This window comes from Coregonus lavaretus, assembly GCF_964263955.1.
Source record: "Coregonus lavaretus genome assembly, chromosome: 11".
NCBI lineage: Eukaryota > Metazoa > Chordata > Actinopteri > Salmoniformes > Salmonidae > Coregonus > Coregonus lavaretus.
Window position 1 is genome coordinate 38009787 of NC_139998.1, and position 25461 is coordinate 38035247.

Genomic DNA, 25461 nt, shown 5'->3' on the forward strand with positions numbered 1-25461 from the left:
GTATCCGCTTACATACTGAGACAAGCTGTTAGGATGATCACGTGGTAGAGCAGGGTCTGAAAAAGAGCTTTAACATATGTAGGACACAGAGACAGAGGTCACATACAGCAAGATGATAAAACAAAATAAAAGAATAGCATCCTATTTGTGCTAGTAAAAGCATCCAACGCTTCCTTTCACTAAATGGACATGATGAGGTACCATATTGCAGCTGAAATTGTGTTTTCTCAGATATCATAGTGCTGAATGAACATCTTTGAACGTTCTTTATAGGTATATCGCTTATTTTAATTACGTACTGGGTGGAAACATTCCCCAGAACACTTAGCAGACAGCTTGTAGCTCAGTGACTTTACTGTGGATGCCTATTGACAGTAAATATCATGTTTGCATTGTGTGTATACAAAACTTCCTCAGGAAACACAGAAAAAGATGAGGTCAGAAAAAGGCAGAGAAGCTTAGGTATGACCTCATGAGCTTTAATAGAAAGCATTGGCTTAGAGCCAATGCAGAAGGGAATGATAAAGGGAAGTGGTGTTCTCAGGCAGCATGGGACAATGGTTTGGCAGTGTGACTAGCCTACTGGAGAGCAGGTTGACTTTGAGGCAGATGACAGGGGTCACTGGTGTTACACCATGGTTTTGTAAATGCTCAAAAATAGCATCACATTTTCATAGTCAAGTAATGCTAAACATAGGATATACATACAAAATAATTAACTGAAAAACAGTACAGAAATAGCATGTTAACAATATAAGAATAATACTACTTGTTGTTGAAAGCTTACTTTGCTTTAAACCTATTACCTTTTGAAAATACAAAATACTTATACACACACTAAAAATAACATTTAACAAGGCACAGTTGGCAATCCTGATTATAACAGTCATTTTGGATAATGTGCTAGATAATCAGTTTTCGAGTAACAGGCACTCTATAAAGCCAACAGAAATGCAAAAGTATAAACCCATTCATTCTGGCAGTATGCTCTAGGCCACTCACACTCAGTTATCAACTTGGAAACCCAATTGCATGTACACATGCTCATATGAACAAACACATACTCTGTTCATCACAAAATCACTCATTCGCCTGACAAGAACAGAGTACATGCATAAAAATAGCCAAAAGTATATTGGAAGGCTGTGATGAATGATGCATAGTAAAAATATGAATATTTATGGGTATGTTCCCGACTCCAGCCTCTTCCCACTTCACGTCAGCAGGCCCAGACGAGTCAGTTTGGCAGACAGGAAGGAATGAAGAACAAACACCATGGGCTTGGGGCCAGAGTGCAGGTCAAACACCTGAAAGAATGAGACAAGATAAAACATACAAACAGTACATGAATCAATACATTCAATGGACTTTTAGACCATTGCACTCTAACAGTGATGTAGCTTACCATTTCGCCCTCTGGACCTCCAAAGTCCAGGTAGAGGTTGCGGATCCCGTCGTCTGCAGACATCTTGAGCTTCTCGAAGGGGTATCTGTAGAGCACAGCACCCCCTGCAGACTCCCCTGGCTCCCGGGTCACAGTGAAGCCCTTCTCATAGTGCAGTATGAGGCGAACGTCCTGCCTGTTCAGCATGCAACCTGAGAGACAGAGGGAGGGAAGTGTGAGAACAGTACTGCACAAAGTAAACGTGTGTGTGTGTGTGTGTGTGTGTGTAATTGGAACAGTATGTATGTGCCTGTGTGAAAAAGTTTATGAATATGTTTGTGTTGCAGTGGAATAGGGAAGGAAAAGACTGAACATTTCCAGCACATACTAGCAGCCAACTATTGTTCTCTATTGAGTGGAAACATTCCCCCAACTGACTAAGCTTCTTCCTTTACAACTTTTTTTTCCCCACTGGTGTTTTTGGTACATTCACTTTTTTCTGTCGCTACTTCCTGTATCACAGTGAGAAGTGAATCATGTGATTCCAAAGCTTCACTCAATAATATATGCAGATAGTTAGACAAACCAATGTTAGAAATGCAGACACACATACACTTACCATCATTAGACATACAGACACACATCCACTCACCAATGTTAGATATACAGACACACATCCACTCACCAATGTTAGACATACAGACACACATCCACTCACCAATGTTAGACATACAGACACACATCCACTCACCAATGTTAGACATACAGACACACATCCACTCACCAATGTTAGAAATGCAGACACACATACACTTACCATCATTAGACATACAGACACACATCCACTCACCAATGTTAGACATACAGACACACATCCACTCACCAATGTTAGACATACAGACACACATCCACTCACCAATGTTAGACATACAGACACACATCCACTCACCAATGTTAGACATACAGACACACATCCACTCACCAATGTTAGACATACAGACCTACAGACAGACACACACACACTCACCAATGGAGACCTCCTTAATGAGTTCTGCGGCAGCATGCGCCCCCTGCACCAGTGCCCGGGTCCACGAGGACAGGTCCCAGTGTGTCTCTACCCGGAACACATGGGACTCGATGCCCCGCCCTGTACCCGTCCGAGTGGCAAACACCAGGTCTGCCCCCTGCGCCGGGGAACTGCGGGCACTGCCAGAGTGCACCAGTCTACAGAGAAATGCGAACATACCACAAAAGGTTATATCAGCTCACTCTTTGCGCCTCCCAGTGATTCATAAGTTATGATAACAAAATGCCAACACATCGCAGAGTGAAAAAGGCAGAGAGAGAGAGAGAGACAGACAGACAGACATAAAAAGAGAGATACAACCTTCATTCTAATTCTGCCTGGCAAACTTGTTGTCCTACCTTGTGGCGAGTAGTGGGTGTGTGAGCAGGGGTGTGGACCAGGCTTCGCGGTTCCATGGCACTGATTCAAACAGCAGGATATCTTTCTCTGTCAGTGCCATGACGATTGGTCGGAACTGGTGCCGCCCACCATCCAGCTGGACCTACACCATAAAGAAAGAGAGACAGCATGAGAGAAGTGAGTGTCAAAGTGCTCATGTCATTTCTGATGAGATTTTCCATATCTGTTTGTGTAGGTGTGTGTGTGTGTCATGCTAGGTGGGCCCAGAGGAAATAGTTAATGCAACGGCAGCTTCCTTTGGTTTTCTGTCTCAAAGTGCTTCCTGTCAACCCTCAACATGGCCAATTAAAAACACACACAGACAATATCTATACATTTAACATGGTATACTGACACTACACCGCTACCTGCTTTGTGGACTATTGCTCCCATGCTGCTATGCCCTGTGGACTATTTGCTGCATTCATTTTGTTCAGCTGTTTCTCTCTTTTCCCCATTGTTGCCCTTTCTTCAATCGTGTTTTCTCTATTGTTCTTTTTAATTATGTGTAAAGTGTGCTGTGACTTGTGACCCATGTAAACTGCACTTGAAATACATTCTGATTTTATTCTGATTTGCACAACATATAAGACAGCACATTTAAAAGACTACAGAATATCACAACTGAAAGTTCAGAAAACACAGTGATCCATTTAACTCTTTACAGTACACATGCACTATTGTACAAGACTGAACAACACTACACAATGCTGTATGTGTGAATCTGTACATAAGTGTACTTGACAGCAGCATACAGTCCTTCAATTTGGTTATTTTGCTTAATATTAAGTGTGTTTGTGTAATTTATTCTGAAGGTCTATATGAGTGCAGTACCTGTTCTGCCAGCCAGCTGATGTGCTTGAGTTGGGGGTGTGACCCGGTGGTGCTGGAGCCCAGGTAGGAGTTAATGTGGACCAGGGTCTGGGGCAACAGGGCAGCAATGTTAGTGTGGATGGCTGTGAACCAGGAGTGGGCGCTGGGGCCGTCCTTACAGCGCATCACCACCGTGTGCTGGCCATCAGGAGAGTGCAGCTCCATGAGCCTTTGGAAGTCAACAGTCCTCATCATCATTATCTTACTAAACATACCAAACCAACATTCTCATTATGTTTCGTATTTTCCCTCATATGCTGCATTTCAATTGCTCTCTCTCATTCACACACACACACACACACACACACACACACACACACACACACAATGCAGATCTTACCTGTTCTCCAGGTCAGGCATGGTCAGGTTCCTGCTGATAAAGCACATTTTGAGGAGGATGATCTTCCGGTCCTTGGCCCCGCTGTGTTTGGGGGACCCAGAGTCCTCACTTCCACTGAAGTTGGGGGACTGAGGACGCACCCCATCCCACGGCAGGTCTGCCACCAAGGAAGGCTTCTTAAACAGTGGGGAAACCTCTCTGATATATTTCACTACCGAAATGCAGAAAGACACAAAATAAAGAACATTAGTGATTAATTATGCATAGACCTCAAGTTGTACAAAAGTGTGTCCAAAAGCAACACATGATTGATCATATTTCAGACTGTGGTTGAAAAGTTGCAACGCTCAATTACAGAGTAATAAATGTCTTATAAGGAGGTATTAGTCTCTTGTGGAGTTGCTCTGAGTGGGAGAGTTGGCGATGCAGTTGTGTGCTTGGCAGGTCGACTGCTTGGAGAAGAATAGCTTTGACTGAAATCATGGATTCAGTTTCCAAATTTGGTCCAGCGGCCTATTCCACTTCTCCTCCATTCTCGCTTTCCCTCTCTCTCTCTCGCACGGTCTCTCTCTCACTCACTTCTACTGCTGTATGTTAGTCATCTGGATTGCTCTGCTCTGACTGAGAAACTCGATATGAGGAGCTGAAAATATGAGGTAATTGTTGCATGTAGGAGAGGATTAGGGTTGTGAAAGTAATTGGCCCAAACATCTAGAATGAATATGGGTGGACTGTGTGTGTGTGTGTGTGTGTGTGTGAGGGAGGTAGAGGTGAGGCACTAGGCCAAGGATTGGAACCTATTTCCAAGACGCTGCAAACCACACTGTTCTTATTAACAGTGTCAGTGAATATTTCTGCTTATGCAAGTCTTTTGGTGTGTTTATGTACTGTATGTGTGTATGTATGTGTTTATGTGTGTGTGTGTGTGTGTTTCACGAAGCGGCTGGCCCTCAAGACATGAGCTATAGCATGACGAAACCCCCACCCAAACCCAACCCTGAAGAAATCAAGATGGACAGAGCCTGCTACAGTCATACAGCGAATCCTGACGGAGCAAAATATAGATTATACTCACTGCCATAGTGTCATATGTCCAATACACACAGCCACATGATTTAGTGCAGAAATGTGAGGAGTAGTAAATGACGAATCAAGTTTTAACGTAATCATAACATTTACTGTAAAGATGCTCAGTCAATACTTTTTCCAGTCACAACACCACTGCAGTGTTCCAGTGTGGTTATAAATGTCATGGTATGTTTAAGTACAGGCTCTGTCTCTGTGTGTGGTATTCCTGCGTCCCCACTCTACTGTAGCTCTGGTATCTGTACGGATATGCTTTAGCCATGACAGGTTGAGCTATACGTGACAAAGACATTATGACACTGGCTCGCACTCAGAGGAAAGATACATGTTGGAGGCTTGGAAGCTTACCACTACATCTCTATCTGCCAACACTCTCTGCTTGAGTAAGTGCAGACTGCATTGGAACAAGGAGGATGTTGGTGTTTTATGGCAGTGTTTTCTGTTGAAGTGAACGAGGAGAAAGTGTGTCCCACACCCAACATGGAGTTAAAACTTTGTGAAAAGTTCTGAGTCAGATAGTTGGTTCCAGAAGATGCCCTCACTGTCCCTCTCTGGTGCTGTTTAAAGATCTCATTAGAACTGTCAGCATTGTCACTCAGCTCCAGTTCGGATTTTAATTAGGGCACTACACAGAGGACCGCGTGTGTGTGTGCATGTCTGCGTGTGTGTAAGAAGGAAAGAAATAAGGAAATAAAAGAAGAGAGCGAGAGATTGAAAGAGATGAGACGAGGTCCCTAGAGGTGCCATCACACATAGCGGAGCTTGTCCGTCTCTCTCCCTCCATACCTCTATGCCCACAGCAATGCAGAGGAATGCCACAGAGAGGAGGAAGGGGAGTAGAGCCACGGTAATATGACCGACTACAACTCATATTTGGCTGAATGAGTTGTGGTTCAAACCCATGCACTGTTGCGCACCCTGCTCCTTTCCCCATGGTTTGATCATGTATACATTTGCTCTCTTCTTCTTGTAGCCTTCACCTGGGTATGACTTTAAGTGATCGCTTACACCCCAGACCCTTACCACTGCTTTTCTTCTGACCAAAATCCCCCTGTGGTTTGTCCAGCTTCACCCTCCTTTCTCTCCCCCTCCCCCTGCCACAGACTGTTCTCATTAAAGGCCTGGCAGCACACAGTGTGTCAGACTCCCCAGATTGGGAGGGGGTAGGGGGGTTGTAGAAGGCTCTGGAGAGGCTCCCTCTGCTCCCCTCAAATATACACACCTGCCCCCACTCAACAAAAAAAAAACCTCTGCTGCTCCCATTCAAACACACACACCTGCCCCCCTTCCTCACATCTTTTCACCCTGACCTGGATCACAAAAGGATGGCATGCCAATTAGCATTGTATATATCCAGTATGTGGATTAAAAAAATAAAAATTATACAAAGTGCACATGCTACTACACTGTCCATGCAATGAATCACACATACAAATGTCTTAGTTAAGTAGGTTATACTCAGATATATTTATGTGGATATCCATCTCTGTTTACAAACACAGACAACTTGAAAAAAACATGAAAGAACGATGAGAAAGAAAGAGAGACTGGAGAGCAAATGTGCTTTTTCCACTGATATGAATCAATAACGACAGTGTTTCTTAAATTAGTTACATACAACATTAACCTGGATTCATACTTTATATGTGGTGGCTTTTATGATGCATTGCAGACTCAAGTGAAATGTTCAATGGTCATTGGTCAGTAAGTTTTGGCTTGTGAGCATAAGAAAATAACTGTCTCTAATCGGGCCTGTCCCCATTTTATGAATAGAGTCTTTGTCTCTTTGTAGTGTTTTTATTCTTCCTTTTAACCAGACAATGGCCTCCTCCTCTATCCACCAACGATCAGACAAACTAAACAAGACAGCCATGATCCAATTGACTAGCGTTATTCAGTTATTACATGTCCATTACAGTGAGCTCATATTTATTATGAACGGTTAAATAAAGCAGCTATCATATTAGTTAGAAACACAAAATCCATGCCTGTGTGAGAGTTTTACACAGGCCTTGGAAGCAACCTGGGTCAGGAATGTGAAGTCACTAATTGCCATAATGTCTAGCGTTTATGTATTGTGTACATTACATAGTGGTCTGGAAATTGAAACCTCATTCTGACCTTACGTTATGTCGGTCTGTGGTTAGGCCTATCGGAGTCTTCAGAGGATGAGGAGAATGCAGACAGATTGGAATTGGGGTCCATTTACAAACACCACAACTCACTCCCTGTCATTCTAACAAACAGTGACAGGCAACTGGCACATTCCTTAAACAAAATCCCAGGTTGCCCGCAATGGAGAGACACAGATTACACAAACTCTTATTTAGGACTATTAGGCCTATTTCAGACGACAAGCAGAAAATACTACTTTATTTTGGGGGTTATAGTGAGAACTCATTTGACTTGCTAAATGACGCAAACTGCTTCACACTAACCAACTCTCTACATCCAACCTTATTCAGTATTCATGCTGGGTTAATTTCCAAAACATTAACCACCACACAGTGCATTTCAGCCACTGACCAGTTGTTTCCAACCCCCGGGGAAACAAAGTACTCTTAAAATCAATATAAGAGCACACAAACATGATGATTCACTGTTTTAGCATACAATGATTTACCTAAAATAATCCAATGCCACAAATCCAATGTAGCTAATTTTGTCACCACTGTGCAATACTTTCCTGTTTACAATAGGCCAAATGATAGGCTACGTTGAGTCAATTGACACCGCCCCCTTTAAAATCCCATCAACAGTTGTGGAGTGTGAACTGGTTACATAGTAACCTATAGCTATGCGCTGTGGTCTGGCAATGTGCCAGAAAGTAAACATCGTAGCCTAAAACCATGGCCAGAATTCTGGCTACGTTGAAAATAAATGGAAAAGTAGCCTGGGCATCAATCAGTTCAATATACTGAATGTTAATCATCCAACTGGCTGCTCATTATCTTATTTTTGGTATTTCTGTGTGTCTATTTCCTGACGCAATATTCGGCCCACAGCTGCATCCTAGGCCTAGGCTACAACTTCTAAAAAGAGGCAGAATAAAGTTGTATTTGGCTATAAAGCGAACATTGTTTAGGCTACTACTGAATGTTGCTGTCAGACTGACTGGCCTTCTCAAATCCCCGCTATTGCGTTTGGAAACTTACCTTCAAGCGTAACCTCTTTCCCGGCCTTTTTTAGAGCCTGGACCGCTAGATCATGCGTAGCCTCCCTGAGGTCATTTCCATTGACTGACAGGATCGCGTCGCCGACCCGAAGAGCCCGACTCTGATCAGCTGCAAGTCCGGGGAAGATCTTGGATATGAGGATGGGCATTCGGTTTTCCCGACCCCCCTTGATACTGATCCCCAACCCGCCCGACTCTTGTTTTACAACTCTAACTTTACGCACAGCTTCCGATGCGCCGGATTCTAAATTGATGGAAGTTTCGCCATGCCTGGAACTGAAGCTAGATCCAGGACTACCGTAACTGGACCCCGGGCTGCCAAAATCAGAGTTCGTACCGTTATCGCGATTATACTTGCCAGAGCTGGGGCTATTAAAACCGTCGTAGTGACCCCGATTGATGCCCCCGCACGCTGGGCTAACGCTTCGTCCTAGCGCACCATGGTTCGGATGTTGCTCTGGGTTCGAGTTTTGACCACGGTTCGAATTTCCCGACGCTAACCCCGGATCGTTTCCGTTCGACATTCCATTTCGCAGGCCCGCTGAATTGTTGTAATCCAAGTTGTTCCCGTGCGCGTGTATCTCTGCTTCGGCCGTTAATGTGAAAGTCTCGCGGGTCAATTCGGCGGCTACCCGAATCCAGCGGTCCCGGAGCAAAAGGTCTAATTGACCATTTTTGTCCGCTCGTGTCCAGACAGCCATCCTGGTAGTCCGCGGTAGGTTTCAGACTAAACTCATGATGAACTTTTCCTCTTTTCAGAGTGCGTAGGGTACCCAAGCACTAGCCTACACTACATTTGACACACCCACTTACGCACAGATTGCGGGAAATTGAAGGACATTTTTCTAAAAAGGGTGGAAGGGACTCAACTGCCTCTGATGTACTTCCTCGTCATTTGGCGTGCTAAAGCCGGCAGCCTGCTGAGTAAAAACTCCGAGCCAGATGACAGAAACAGCCAATGAATGGGACCTTAAATTACTTATTCATGAAAGAGGCGGGGTGTCAAGAAATTCCCAGACATGTAGGCCTACTTTTACCTTCTTCAGACATAGGCCTACTTTTTTTATATTCTGAAGGCTAGTCCATCTCCCTTCTTGCTATAGGGCTCTATTATCCTGTCTATTACATTGTAACAGACACTTTCTTATATAGGTGTATCTAATGGATTAATGAATGATAATAGCATTTAACATGTAGGCTATTGCATATTAGTGAACAATTCATTGACCTTTTAACCTATCTAACAAAGCTTTAGATCTTCTCATGGTAGCACAACGTCAACAAGCAGACTAGACTACAACAGTTTTATAGAAATATACCTACAGTCTAAGGCTTCCTTAGCCTTCCAAGGAAGGAGATGGACAGATCCACACTGTAGACATAGGACTTCCTTTTTACATTAGATTTATTGCAGTTGAGGTTTACTGGGTGATTGGAAAATTTGAGCAGATCGCACAGGGCCATCGAGGGTGAGAAAGGGGGTTAATGTCATTCTGAAGCAGCAGAGATAGGAGGCTGGGGTCCAGTCCAGTTTGGTGCCAATGGGACAGGTCCCTTCCAGGACCACTTTCACCCAGAACTGACCCTTACTGGTCCTCTCGGACCCGATTACATTCAGGCAGTCAGAAAGACGGTGCCACCGTGCATCATCAAGTTGGATCACAGATAATCCAAGCACATTCTAAACTAAAAAAATACTTATAATGAAATATCTCTTCTATTCAGCCTGCCATAGTGTCATTTTAACATTCCAGAAAAAAATTAAGTGTTCTGAGGAGGTGTGTCAATGTAAGATGTGTTCACAGAAAAATGTGTTATTTTGGTGTTAAAAGAGTATACTGTATTACATTCATAACTAAAACAAGGCAACTAGGGAGCTAAATATTTAGCCTACACCTTAAACTCTTGGCTCCTACAGTAGATATATCTCCTCTTTCCAATCATCCTCATCAATTCCGCTCTCACCTCTTTCCTCCTCCCTCGTATTTTGCCTTTCCTCTCTGCTTGTGCATTAAACCAGGGAGTGAAGTCAATATATGTGTGATAAGGCAGTCTTATATGGTTGTCCCTAGGCCATGTCCTATGAACCTCTCTACAGAGGAGGCAGAGAAACAACCCTTAACAAGCACTTCAGCAGGGGGGGGGGGGGGGTTTGAGTGGGCTAGTAGTGCAGCAGAGGGGCACCCTGCTAAGGAGGTGGGGTAAACCAACAGTCAATCTATTCACTTGTCCTTTCTCTTCAAGGTGGGTGGCTGTGGTGATGCGTGAGGCTGGGGGTGTGGCTTGGGCGTAGCTCTCTCCCTCTTGGGAGTGTTGTTGAGGATGTCCAGGCTCCGGCGGCTGGACGAGATGACATCAGCCACAAACTTGGTGCAGTCTGCACAAACATCCCGAAGGCTGCAGCCATGGGTGTACAGGTGGGGGAACTCCTCCTCCACAGACCGGCGGGAGAGAATACACAGAGATCTGTGGAGAGGGAGCGAGGTGTTATAATCCATCAGTGGAGCGCTCAGTATATAATATGACCAGGAACATTCTGGGCCTGGAGTTTTTCCTGATCAGGTCACATGGTTTGGAACAACTCTAGGCCCTTCCCATCTGTAGGAGCTTGCAGGGGGATATTAAAGACGGACTGCGGCGCAATCGGATGGGTAATTACTACAAAAAGGCTGCTTAGAGATCTGGATGAACCAGAGGCATTATACAACAGATGCTGAGAGATCTAGAGGAAGGACAGTGATTGGATTGAGCATGTAAGTTACTATTGGCTGGGGTGAGCAAAGACTTCTTCTGTTGAGGTAAAGACAGATCCAGTTCAGTGGCCATGAAGACAGACAGACAGATAAGACTCACTTGTAGACCTCACTCTTGCGACCATGGCTCTTTGGGCTGCTGTGAAAGCCCACAGTGTAGACTGGGATGTGGGCCATCTTCTTGGAAGGAATCTTCATCTGTGGCAGAGGGCGAGGGAAAGCAGAGAGTTAAAATAGGCATGGGTGAGGAGGAGGAGGAGGAGGAAGAGAAGGTGGAGTAGGACGTTTAAAGAACTGAGTGAGATCATATCGGCAGGAGAAAGTGAAGAGGAAATGGCAGACTTGATATGATTAGGAAATATGAGAAAAGACAGAGCTGTGTGTATGAGGGAGAAACAACGTCACAAAACATCAACCACATACCACAGGCACCCAAATCCACACAGAACCACATATCTAAACTATAAACTCACACAACTCAGAACCTCACTGTACACAAACACAAGCAAGGAATCACCAAACATAACCATACACTCATATAGCATCACATACAACAGAACACACAACAGAACCTCAAGGCACAATCACAAACTGTATTCAGAACCATGAACTTAAAAAACACAGAACTACACAGCACAGACAAACTGCAATCTCACACAACAAACTCAACAGCCCAGACCTCAAACCTACATAGCACAGAACCACACATCCAAATGGTCTGGTGGGTGACTGAGGCACAGTTGAAAATAATTGACATAATTAAAAGCACATAATAATACTATGAGCCAACACAGAATATCTTAGATACCTTTTGCTCGTAAAATAGATATTTTCAATACAAACAACATTAGCAAAAAGCACTGTAGAAAACATTACACATTCAAAGAACATTAATTTGCATTTACACAGACAAAGACAAAGGGACTGTAGGATACCTTTGCACTGCAGAATCCACAGACAGACCTGAAGGGGAGAGAACCACAGGGACAGAGTTAAGAATCCCCTGAATTACACTGCCAAAAACACGTAGAACACTATTCAATCAAACCCACAATGGTATGTCAAAAACAACATTATTCTTGTGCTTCTTGAGCAGAGAGGGACCAAGTTTAAATTAATTGAATATGGTGTTATTACAAAAGGAGCATGTACTAATGTAATAATACATACTGTGTAGTGTGTACTCACCTTTTACAGAGCAGGCAGCTGGATGGCCAGGAAAAGAGGGGGAACTTAATTCTGCAGCAACAGCACACCTGCGAGACACATACATATACTGTCGATAGAACCTCACTCATAAGGCTTTGAGAGAACGTTATCATACTGTAGATAGAACATCGCTCATAACGCTTTGAGAGAACATTATCATACTGTAGATATAACCTCACTCATAAGGCATTGAGAGAATGTTATCATACTGTAAATAGAACCTCGCTCATAAGGTTTTGAGAGAACGCTACCAAAGGATGTGACGTCACTGCCTGTACCTTGCCTCTCCTCAGATTGTAATACAGTTCCTTGTTCTGCAGGTACTTCTCCATCTCTGCTTTCACGAGCACACGACGCACATTGATGACCTCATCCACTGTTAAGGCAAGACTCTCCACTGGGTGACTGAATTCCTCCTTACAGGGGGGGGGGGGGGGGGGGGGGGGGGAGTAGGTAGAGGGAGTTAGCTAGTATAATATAATGGTCAGGTCAGGTTGAAGTGGAGCAGAGAACACCCAGGGTAAACAGTGTGGAGAGGTTATCAAAGATAATGGGCCACTCACCATCCACTGGTGTTTATTGCCATTCCGAGAACTGGAGCCGGTCTCAGCTCTCTCTGTGGTCTCATCCACTGAGCTGAGAGAGAGACGGGCAGGGGAGGGCGGCACCCAGCCTGGCACAGGAAGAGAGGCTGGGAACAAGGAGATGGAGACACAGAGGAGAGAGCAAGAGAGAGAGAGAGAGAAGCTTTGAATCACAGTCCATGTTCTTCTATTGAGTCAGAGCTCTGATCATCCAAAAGTGTAGGCTACATAAATTAGGTGGCAATTAGATAAATGAGTGGTGACATGTTTTATCTATTTGTTTTTAGTGGGGTATAACACAAGCTGCCAGAAACATTTGCAAATCAGATCACAGTGGATCTTTGATGAGTATGATATGAGGTCCATTTTTCTAACATTCAAGAGAGTAACTCAATTGGGGTCAGAGGAAATAAAAAGTAGGCTAGGTATTAGTAGAAATACTTTCTACAGGACATAACCTCTAAGACTAAGTACCAACCTACAGTTGAAGTCGGAAGTTTACATACACTTAGGTTGGAGTCATTAAAACTCGTTTTTCAACCACTCCACAAATTTCTTGTTAACAAACTATTGTTTTGGCAAGTCGGTTAGGACATCTACTTTGTGCATGACACAAGTAATTTTTCCAACAATTGCTTACAGACAGATTATTTCACTTATAATTCACTGTATCACAATTCCAGTGGGTCAGAAGTTTACATACACTAAGTTGACTGTGCCTTTAAACAGCTTGGAAAATTCCAGAAAATGATGTTATGGCTTTAGAAGCTTCTGATTGGCTAATTGACATCATTGAGTCAATTGGAGGTGTACCTGTGGATGTATTTCAAGGCCTACCTTCAAACTCAGTGCCTCTTTGCTTGACATCATGGGAAAATCAAAAGAAAATCAGCCAAGACCTCAGAAAAAATATTGTAGACCTCCACAAGTGTGGGTCATCCTTGGGAGCAATTTCCAAACGCCTGAAGGTACCACGTTCATCTGTACAAACAATAGTACGCAAGTATAAACACCATGGGACCACGCAGGCGTCATACCGCTCCGGAAGGAGACGCGTTCTGTCTCCTAGAGATGAACGTACTTTGGTGCGAAAGGTGCAAATAAATCCCAGAACAACAGGAAAGAACCTTGTGAAGATGCTGGAAGAAACAGGTACAAAAGTATCTATATCCACAGTAAAACGAGACCTATATCGACATAACCTGAAAGGTCGCTCAGCAAGGAAGAAGCCACTGCTCCAAAACCGCCATAAAAAAAGCCAGACTGCGGTTTGCAACTGCACATGGGGACAAAGATCGTACTTTTTGGAGAAATGTCCTCTGGTCTGATGAAACAAAAATAGAACTGTTTGGCCATAATGACCATTGTTATGTTTGGAGGAAAAAGGGTGTAGCTTGCAAGCCGAAGAACACAATCCCAACTGTGAAGCACGGGGGTGGCAGCATCATGCTGTGGGGGTGCTTTGCTGCAGGAGGGACTGGTGCACTTCACAAAATAGATGGCATCATGAGGAAGGAAAATTATGTGGATATATTGAAGCAACATCTCAAGACATCAGTCAGGAAGTTAAAGCTTGGTCGCAAATGGGTCTTCCAAATGGACAATGACCCCAAGCATACTTCCAAAGTTGTGGCAAAATGGCTTAAGGACAACAAAGTCAAGGTAATGGAGTGGCCATCACAAAGCCCTGACCTCAATCCTATAGAAAATGTGTGGGCAGAACTGAAAAAGCGTGTGCGAGCAAGGAGGCCTACAAACCTGACTCAGTTACACCAGCTCTGTCAGGAGGAATGGGCCAAAATTCACCCAACTTATTGTGGGAAGCTTGTGGAAGGCTACCCGAAACGTTTGACCCAAGTTAAACAATTTAAAGGCAATGCTACCAAATACTAATTGAGTGTATGTAAACTGGGAATGTGATGAAAGAAATAAAACCTGAAATAAATCATTCTCTCTACTATTATTCGGACATTTCACATTCTTAAAATAAAGTGGTGATCCTAACTGACCTAAGACAGGGAATATTTACTAGGATTAACTGTCAGGAATTGTGAAAAACTGAGTTTAAATGTATTTGGCTAAGGTGTATGTAAACTTCTGACTTCAACTCTAGGTATTGGTACTTAAAAGACTCAACTTTCTTTATGCGAAATGGAAAGGAAGAAGGCACTAATTGGACAGTGTGTTAACAAACCTCCAAACGAGCTTCAATTCCATACAACACTCCTTCAGTAGCCTCCAACTCAACCGAACGCTGCTTGCACCCGCCCACCCGACTAGAATCACTACTCTAGACAGGTCTGACCTAGAGTATGTGGACAACTACAAATATCTAGGTGTCTGGTTAGACTGTAAACTCAACTTCCAGACTCACATTAAGAATCTCCAATCCAAAGTTAAATCTAGAATCGGTTTCCTATTTCGCAACAAAGCCTCCTTCACTCATGCTGCCAAACATGCCCTCGTAAAACTGACTATCCTACCGATCCTTGACTTCGGCGATGTCATTTACAAAATAGCCTCCAACACTCTACTCAGCAAATTGGATGTTGTCTATCACAGTGCCATCCGTTTTGTCTCCAAAGCCCCATATAATACCCACCACTGTGACCTGTACGCTCTTGTTGGCTGGTCCTCACTACATATTCGTCGCCAAACCCACTGGCTCCAGGCCATCTATAAATCACTGCTAGGCAAATCCCCGCCTTATCTTAGCTCATTGGTCACCATAGCAACACCCACCCGTAGTCTGCGCTCCAGCGGGTATATCTCACTGGTCATCCCCAAAGCCAACACCTCCTTTGGCCGCAATTCCTTCCAGTTCTCTGCTGCCAATGACTGGAACAAATTGCAAAAATCTCTGAAGCTGGAGACACTTATCTCCCTCACTAACTTTAAGCATCAGTTGTCAGAGCACCTTACCGATCACTGCACCTGTACACAGCCCATCTGAAATTAGCCCGCCCAACTACCTCATCCCTATATTGTTATTTATTTTGCTCATTTGTACCCCAGTATCTCTATTTGCACATCATCTCTTGCACATCATTCCAGTGTTAATACTAAATTGTAATTATTTTGCACTATAGCCTATTTTATTGCCTTACCTCCATAACTTGCTAAATTTGCACACACTGTATATATATGTATTTCTGTTGTATTTTTGACTTTGTTTTGTTTTACCCCATATGTAACTCTGTGTTGTTGTTTTTTATCGCACTGCTTTGCTTTATCTTGGCCAGGTCGCAGTTGTAAATGAGAACTTGTTCTCAACTGGTTTACCTGGTTAAATAAAGGTAAAATAAAAAAAAATAAAAAAAAACTAAGTAACCCTGAGACATAACTGCGTGGACTCCTATGGAGTCTAACCACACCATGGGAGTCTACAGCCATGTTAGAGCTAGGATTAGAGCAGGGTTAGAGCCGGGTTAGAGTGAGGACCAGAAAACTAGAAAACAATAGCAGGCTACATGTAGGCTAACATAAATCAGCTGCTTATGATGACATTGTTGACATTTCTGGCATGCGTGTGATGAGAAAGGGTTGACATCCCCCTAGTGGTAGAACAGGAGACGTCACTGAACCACCTTTGTTTTTGTTCTCTCCTAGCTATGGTCAACACATCTCACAAATTAAGGGGCGTAGAAGGTGGGTATGATATGAAAGAAAAACATGTATCAAACCCATTAACTGTTGTCCTTCTAGTATTTTACTGAGCTAGTTCCTATCTGTACGTCTTTATACGTTGATTAGTATCCATCACAAAACCCTTTGAGCAAGAAATCATTGTAAGCAATTTACAGAATGGATTGACACACATTAGGCCTATATGTGATTGCCTCCCGACATTGAATAAGATATAAACACTATAACAAACCTTGTTCAGAATTGTTTACAAAGTCCTCTATAGCATTGGTTGTTTTTTAAAACGTTTTTTAACGGTTTAGACTAATGTTTTTTCCATTGCAATTATATTATTTTTTTGTCAGGCTTGCTTTACAACACAAATAAACATTTGACATGACGAAAATACCACTATATCTGTTTCATAAACCATATTACAGTAAGTAGCCTAATGAGTGGAGCTGCAGTAGCACATTAATACATATTACAGTAAATGTCTCCCTCTGCTTACCAAGACCTGAAACTGTCTGCAGTGAAAGGAGTCTCAGTGAGCCTACTGACCTCTGTGCGTGGAGGGTGGCCCAGCCCCTGAGAGCATGTGTAACCATGGTCTCTCCCCCCTTCGCATCACGGCCCCTTCCAGATGGGTGCAGTCGGACAGCGAGGGGAGTATCTCCCCCCTGAGCTCAGCCAGGTCGTGTTCTGAGAAGGAGCGGTCCCGTTTCATAGATGTGGGAAAACTCTCAGCACGGCAGCGCTCCCCACTGTCTGGAGACTCCTCATCCTGCAACAGCAACAAGACAGGAGGACAACAGTGAGGAGGATGAGATAGAGGAGGACAAGGAGGGGGGAGGAGGAGAAGGAGGAGGTGGTGATGGAGGTGGAGGAGAAGGAAGTGATGGAGGAGGAAGAGGAGGTGATGGAGGTGGTGATGGAAGTGGAGGAGGAGGAGGAGGTGATGGAGGAAGAAGAAGAAGAAGAAGAAGAAGAAGAAGAAGAAGAAGAAGAAGAAGAAGAAGAAGAAGAAGAAGAAGAAGAAGAAGAAGAAGAAGAAGAAGAAGAAGAAGAAGAAGAAGAAGAAGAAGAAGAAGAAGAAGAAGAAGAAGAAGAAGAAGAAGAAGAAGGAAAACATGAGTGCTTGTGTGAGACGCTGTGTTGGTGGATGTTGTAGTTGTTATTTCTCAGTATTCTAAATGTAAGAGGTAGTACATTTAAATGAGAAAACAATATAGTTTCTCTTCTCTTTTCCCTCTAACCTCCAAAATGTTCATTTCCTCCATCTCTTGAAGAGTAGGGGCTTTGAGCAGAACACGGAGACGAGAAGGGGGACGGGACCCTAGCTCTGAGACTGACAGGTCAATGCAGGAAGTAGATTTGAAATCACACGGGCAAGTGTGTGCCAGACAGGGCAGGGAGCCAAATGCTGGCGAATGAAACACAACACACAAACACTGAACTCTCAAACACATTTTACTTAGAATACATTCCACAATATGAACATACTACATGTATAACTCTAAGTATTAATGTAGTGACAGTGATGTCCATACATCTTTTGGAGCTGGGTGGGTCCACAGGTTTCAGTTTGCGCTCTTGTTTGATTTCAGCCAGGACACGTTCATGGAGGGACTGCTTCTCCTGAGGAGGAGGGGGCAGGTTTCGCTCTGACGCCTAGCATGTAACACATCACAACATACAGACTGAGAACACAGGAGAAACAGACACAGACACATATTACCCAGTCTCAGACTGTGACACCTTGTGACATCCAAGGTACTGGCACAGCCACACTGCAGTCATGTCAACAAAACAAATTGTAGTGAAAGGGACGCTCACTGGTTTGAGTGGAGGGCGAGACCTGATGAAGTCCAAAATAAGCTCATGGGCATTTCTCTTCACCCGCGTAGGGATGTCACCATCCACCTATGGAGACAAAATGAGCGAGGGCTGGGAGATAAATACAGGAGAAATAACTACTTGATCCATTGATCAAGAGTCCTCTTATCAGTATCAATACCCAGCTCACCATGACTTTCCGCAGCTGGAACTTGCGGGTGCGGATGTCCTGCATGAGCATCTCAAAAGGTGTGAGGCTGAACTCAGTGGGCAGTGGGTCAAACTCCTGGTCCTGTACCTTCTTCAGCTTCACCCCCTGTCTCAGCTCCTTCATCAACTGGACCCAGAGACGAGTCTGAAACACACACATACACTCATGTACCTCACACACACACCCCATCAACCCAATGAAGGAACATACAGTACATACCACATATCCTCATCTACACACACAGTGACACAGATAAACATACACAATCCCCGCTTCTCACCCAGTCTGTTTGTTTAAGTGCATCGATCTCAGCTCTATCTTCCTGAGGATCCTCTGTTTTGATCTTCTTCAGCATCTACAGAGAAATGATAATACACTGATAATACCACCACTATTCAGTTAACAATGATTTCAGTGCTTTACATGTGAGTGATCTGTAATCTCTGGTATAAACAAATCAGGAACATACCTTCTTGGCATCTCGGATTTTGGTCAGGAAGGTTTGTAGCTCCAGAGTCTCAACAAACAAGGCTCGGCACACAGCCTGGTAGTGCTCAGGGGCAAGGGCAGGGTTGGCCAGTCTGGAAGCGCAAAGTGTCATCACCTGACGTAATGTACCCACTGGCCTCATAGCCCCCTCTTCTCCCTCCTCTTCCTCCTCCTCCTGACCACTGTAGCCCTCATCTGTAGTTGCGTTGCCACCACCACAGTCAGCCCCCAGGCTGTGATCTCCCCCTGCCATGCGCTCAATGAGCCGCTCCAGCTGAGGACTCAGCTCCCGCTCCTCAGTGTCATCCAGTCCCCAGTCCAGGGCCTGGTAGATGGCCACGCCCAGAGACTGGACCAGCTGAGGAGACAGATTCAAGTGATAGAGGAAATAAATAGGAGTGGACAACAAGCTGTGAAGATAGAGAGGACTGGAGGGCTGCTTGGAAGATGGACTGCTCCAAATATGGAGACTGGCAAAGCAGGGTGGCATCATAGCTGGCATTCACCTATCATGACAGTGTGTTGTATGTTACAAGGTGGTGATGAGGGGTTCAGAAACTCACCTGGCGCTCTGCAATAGGTGGGAGGGGAGGTCCGTCTGTGTCATCTATGAAGACAAAAAAGTAGGCATGCAGCCGCATAACTAGCAAACACTGTTTTATACTTGCTCACCTCCCTGATATGGTCTACAGTTTTCCATCCATCTCACACATTTTTGTTACAATACATGGTTCAAATTATCATTTCGATCTATGAATTTCAGAGCAGTTACATTTCTCCAGCCCCACCCCTCAGCTGTTTACCAAAAAATTGGCAGGGTGGCGCTTTGTTGTTGTTTGAATCCCAGATTGCCCCTTTGACTTTGCATTTTATGGGTATAATTAAGCAATAAGGCCCGAGGAGGTGTGGTATATGGCCAATATATCACGGCTAAGGGCTGTTCTTATGGACGGATACAGCTCTTAGCCGTGGTATATTAGCCATATACCACAAACCCCTGAGGTGCCTTATTGCTATTATAAAGTGGTTACCAACTTAATTAGACCAGTAAATAGTCATGTTTTGTCATACCCATAGGATACGGTCTGGTATACCACGGCTTTCAGCCAATTAGCATTCAGGGCTGGAACCACTCGGTTTATGAATATGATTAGAGACAATATATAGTAGAAAATGCTGACAAAATGCATCATTTTCCCACCATTTAAAAAATGGTTTTATTTAACCTTTATTTAACCAGGTAAGTCAGTTGAGAACAAGTTCTCATTTACAACTGCGACCTGGCCAAGATAAAGCAAAGCAGTGCGATAAAAACAACAACAACACAGAGTTACATATGGAATAAACAAAAACGTACAGTCAATAACACAATAGAAAATCTATATACAGTGTGTGCAAATGTAGTAAGTTATGGCGGTAAGGCAATAAATAGGCCATAGTGCAAAATCATTACAATTTAGTATTAACACTGGAGTGATAGATGTGCAGAAGATGATGTGCAAATAGAGATACTGGGGTGCAAATGAGCAAAATAAATAACAATGTAAATAACAATATGGGGATGAGGTAGTTGGGTGGGCTAATTACAGATCCCGTATGACTAGAATGCGCATTTTTCATTTTATTGTCGTCAAATTCTATATATCTCATGTGCTGCAGTCACAACTCAGCTAGCCAGTAATGGCTCAGTTTTCTGTGTGTACAGAGAAGTGCAGGGCTCAGATGTCAGTAATGACACCCGGGAGGCCTGACACCACACATTCAGCACATTAGCGCTGCAGAACCCAAGACTAGTGGAGAGGCCTGGGTGAGGGGTCAGTGCTGCTCCTTCTGTCCAGAACAAAGCGATGAAAGCAGGACTAGGCCCAGATTAACAGAGCCTGTCTGAATAGATCTGCGCCATGAACAAAGAGTCAGCCTGACACAGAGTCATAGTACTGTTCTCTCTCAGGAGCGTGAAGTCATTTCTATTCAAGTCCCTCAGAAGCTGAGTAATAGATCCTTTCTGAAGCAGTTAGACAGGTTTCATTATGGCCGGTTAGGGTCACGTAACCAATGACACAGACAGTGGCCATGTCCCGAATACCCATACTAGCATACTACATTTTACATTTTAGTCATTTATCCAGAGCAACTTACAGTTAGTGCATAATTTTTTTTTTCTTCTTCATACTGGCCCCCCGTGGGAAACGAACCCACAAACCTGGCGTTGCAAGTGCCATGCTCTACCAACTGAGCTACACGGGGCCCATACTACATACTTAAATGGCATAGTGATTTCGGCATTTGATCAAGTAGAATCAGAGAGTCAAGAAGAGAGAGGCCCAACTCCGTGGAATATCTGTCTCCCTTCAGCATGTGGCGTTTTTTCGCCCAGCAAGCAATGAGTTTTTGTATGGAGGTCAATGAGAGTGTCGAATTTGGTCAACAACAAAAATGAATGTTTTTTTTGCTAGGTGAGGTTTATTTGATCGAATAGAAGTTTCGTAATTCTTAAGTTGTTAGGAGTGTACTGATATAAGTAGGACACGTGACATCCTGGCAACTTTGAGAAAAAACACTTTATATCGGAGTTGTCTCAAGATGACTATGCATATTCATGAAATGGGGCTAGTAGCATAGCATATCTCTCCATTGAATACAGGCGGTTGACGTCAGCAATCCTCATCGAATATTCAAAAAAGGATTACAAGAACGAGATGTATCCACCAATCCAAAGAAAGGAGCTAGACAGACCGCCGGCCGCTTTGTGGACAACGACTCCTATTGTTAGGGCGGAGAGACATGTATCTTGTCAGTATATCCATAATCTTTGGTGGAATTCACTCGTCTTTTTTCTGACTCATGTGTTTGACAACAGCTGATAATCAGATAAATTGACGCGCTATACCAAAATGAACGAATGGCGGGAATCAACGCAGTCGCGCACAGATGACGCATTCGGAGTACTATTTTCTAAATTTCACATACTATAAAAAAATGTTTGCATACTATTTAGTATGCTGGTATGGGTATTCGGACACGGCCAGTGTCTCGGAGAGAACATGCAGTCTTTCATCTTGTGTCTGTCAGGTGATGATAATTATTTCGCTTTCAGGCAACGTTTTCAAGATTCCATCTCTTTACATTTACATTTTAGATTTTAGTAATTTAGCAGACGCTCTTATCCAGAGCGACTTACAGTTAGTGAGTGCATACATTTTTCACACTGGCCCCCCGTTTGGAGCTGTTTTATGTTTACTGCCCCTGTGATTTACCCCACACTCAAAATATGGACCTGGAATCTGTTGACATGGAAATATCGGGGACAAGACAAACATTTAAAAAAACACAGGGAGGTAAACATTTGTAAAAGTGCATCAGAGAGAACTATTACAGTCACGTCAAACAGTGCAGCCAGAATATCAGCAAAGTAGCTGCATTTGCATTTGTTTAAGCTGTTTTCTAGTGACATTTATTTGGATACATCCATAACAATGAGCTAATGATACGCGATTTCGCCTGGCATAGAAGATGTGCTAGCTCGTCAGGACACCGTTGTTCAGAGGAGTTAGCCAACAACACAGCTAACACAATCACTTCAAACTGAAGCTGGAAAGACGGCAAACTATCTGCATTTCGTTTCGTTTGACCTGTTTTCTATTGACATTTCTTTGTATATATCCATAAAAATTATGCCAGCTGATTCATGATTTCGACTGGCTGAGAAAAGTTGCCAGCTTGTCTGTCTCGTCCCGACTCCCTACACGTTCGTTACTATGGGACAGCTGGAGACAGAAAGGTTTATACAAATCTTGGTTGTTGAAAATCAAATGCGAGTCTAAAAGAAATTGGAGATAATGTCTAGATGCTTTTTACAGTGGAGATCAAGTTTATAAATTGCCTGGCTGTGCTGATGAGCCAGTCGATTGCCCAGTGAGATTGAACAGAGTAAATAGGCATTTCAACTTTATAGCTTTAGCCGGTAGTCATTTGTGGAATAGACACCGTCTTAAATGCGGTTTTCACCAATCAACATCCAGGATTAGACCCACCCGTTGTATAATATAAAACACACCCTTAGTAACCTTGACCCTTAACGAACAATCTCTGTAACCTACTTCATTACCTTCATTACTCCCTCATTTGCAGAGGTTAAGTAGCCTAATTGTGATGACCAGACAGGTTGTGATCTGTGATGAAAGTAAACTGTACATAAATAAACTGCAGTGTTGGGGAGTAGTGAACTATGTAGTTCAACTAGTAATTTAACTGCATTTTGCAGTAGCTTGTTGGTAGTTGAAATAATTCAAATCTAGGTAGTGTTTTCAGTAGTTCATTACTTTTTTTGCCATGCAGTGGTGTAGCTAAATACTGGAACTAAACACGACTTTTTTTTGCAAAAATAAAATATGGGTGAAGTAGGCAATCATTTCCTTTATTTTTTGGCATCAGACCAGCCTAATTTTCACTTGAAACATTGTTTTTGTGTTTAATAGGCTAAATTGCACATTCTGTTAACATGCAGTACTGTATGACCCCAAAGTGACTGTTCTTGCAATTTGTAGTCTATGACATTTCAGATTTACATATGATAATTTTTCACAAAGTAGTTTGGATGTAGTGAAGTACTTTTTAAAGTAACTTTAGTTAAGTAAACAATATTTTTCCTAAGGGTAGCTTTAGTGTAGCTTAACTTCTTCCAGTGTGAAGTAATTGGTAGCTTGGTAAACTATATTTTCAGAGTAGCTTCCCCAACACTTGTTAACTGTACCCATACTGACCAACTGCATCAACAATGCAATATAATTGGCTCATCAGCAAGGACACAAATGTTGCCCTCATTAAATTGACGGACTCTCTTCTGTAAATGGCTCCATAAGTGACGAAAACATAGAAGAACATAGAAACACCCCTCCTAAGTAAACAGCTCCCAAGACAAGATGACCACAGTGACCCTGTAGTGGGCTATCAATCACTGTCTGTGCTATTAATTATGATTTACATTGTTCATTATAGAATTTTGTCATTTCTCAATAGTAATAAAAACCCAAAAGTATTTATATATTTGGGACAAAAATTTGGCCTATACAATTCTATCTCAGCAACTGATCTATAGCCTAAACTATTGGATTAGCTTTTGTCCAATGTGTTGTGACATCATTTCTGCGTTTTGTTTAGGCTACATTCTATTACCACTACAAAGTAGCCTATTTAAAATGAAACCGAAAATCAGCATAGTGAGTGATAAGGTGATTTCATATTTTTCTCTCAGTTTTAAGTAATTTTCATAGTCACCCTTAATGTCGCAACATTTCGTAATCTACTAACCTACTATCTTTTTCCACTCCCAGTTGTATCCTTTATCTTATCATGTCATAGCCTAACGAACTGGGCTATGTCAGCAACTCTGACCGAGTTTTTCTTTGGGCCCCGGCCCCGCAGAGCACGCAGGACAGGTATTTTCTTGGCATCCAAGAGATCCTTTAACCTAATCCCTTGTGAATGGGAAGCAGATCACAAAGCTGCACAATACCTCTAACTCGAAACCTTTTGTAGCAGATACAAGGGGGGAATTGCACTGTATGAATAATTGATCATTTCGCCTAGCGGCATAATCCAAGCCATTTCTGTTATCGTGAATTGCCCATTATAAACAATATTCCATGTTGCAATTACAGCATACAAATAGCGAATCAATATCAAATTCATTGAGCAATAACTGAAAGGCCTATAATAAATTAGGCTATATTGTATGCCTAGGCTATGGTGTTAATGAAGGCATTTTGGTACAGCATTGGGCAGTCCGGAAGTTAGATCAATAAATAATATTAGCTAACAGAGCTCTCTTACGGTTGTTGCAGGGCTGTTGCTGTAGGGAAACCATCCCATCCCTGAGTAAGAGTATAGAGGACGGGTCCTTCACCCGGGAAACTCCACCGGGCACAGTTGCCGGGCGCGGCACCCTCAGCCCGCTGCAGCATTGATAACACACAGCCCAAGCCTGCTCCTCGTTGATGGGCTGCTCGTAGGATTTCAACACTTCTTCAAGAGACAGTTCCCTGGGATCGCTCAGGTCCCGCGCCTCTGCCCGGTCCGTGGGAGCGGACACCCTTGAATCTCCATCCTTGACGCTTCTGTTTGTTGATCTGGCCATGGCTGCGGTAGGCTACCTATCCCATTGCTCTGTGGCCATTATCTTTTCACGCAGGGTTCTTTCCTTTCACACAGCACGCCAACTCAACTGCCACAGCTGCGAGTTACCATATAGCAAATGAAAGCGATCTTTGATCTGCAGGAATGTCAATCAGCGCCAAGGAAAGGAGAGGAGGCGGGAGGAGGAAACCTGCAAAGACAAAAAGGGGCAATCTTGTTGAAAATGTTTGACCACCAGCCAGACGAGTACTGGTAAACAATGAAGAAGAGATAAATAAACCCTTAAAGATGATTGTA

The 25461-nt window shown here is 43.3% G+C and overlaps 2 protein-coding genes across 2 annotated transcripts; both read right to left on the reverse strand.

The window, feature by feature from the left end:
* Positions 1 to 463: 463 nt before the first annotated feature.
* Positions 464 to 9220, reverse strand: sntb2 (syntrophin, beta 2). The gene is made up of 7 exons (XM_084172399.1): positions 8304 to 9220; positions 4063 to 4273; positions 3684 to 3891; positions 2810 to 2952; positions 2412 to 2608; positions 1406 to 1596; positions 464 to 1307 (listed from the first exon to the last, which is right to left on the reverse strand). The coding sequence occupies exons 1-7, from the start codon at positions 9022 to 9024 to the stop codon at positions 1215 to 1217; spliced, it is 1764 nt and encodes a 587-aa protein (XP_084028525.1). The 5' UTR covers positions 9025 to 9220; the 3' UTR covers positions 464 to 1214.
* A 1325-nt stretch (positions 9221 to 10545) lies between these two features.
* spire2 (spire-type actin nucleation factor 2) lies at positions 10546 to 25165 on the reverse strand (the record flags this gene model as incomplete). Its single annotated transcript, XM_084171023.1, has 15 exons — positions 10546 to 10789; positions 11177 to 11274; positions 12012 to 12039; positions 12265 to 12332; positions 12564 to 12701; positions 12849 to 12976; positions 17055 to 17277; positions 17750 to 17916; positions 18044 to 18164; positions 18330 to 18416; positions 18520 to 18684; positions 18821 to 18895; positions 19010 to 19387; positions 19593 to 19636; positions 24862 to 25165. 15 exons carry the CDS (start codon positions 25163 to 25165, stop codon positions 10546 to 10548), a joined length of 2268 nt encoding a protein of 755 aa, XP_084027149.1.
* Between the last annotated feature and the right edge of the window lie 296 nt (positions 25166 to 25461).

Bases quoted from the DNA above. Each gene is read 5' to 3' on its own strand.
- sntb2 (XM_084172399.1), bottom strand. From the start codon at position 9,024: ATGGCTGTCTGGACACGAGCGGACAAAAATGGTCAATTAGACCTTTTG. The intron at 2,953-3,683 runs GTACTGCACTCA...TTTATGGTGTAG, and splicing joins TCAGCTGGCTGGCAGAACAG to GTCCAGCTGGATGGTGGGCG. The intron at 1,308-1,405 runs GTAAGCTACATC...TCATTCTTTCAG, and splicing joins GAGGTCCAGAGGGCGAAATG to GTGTTTGACCTGCACTCTGG.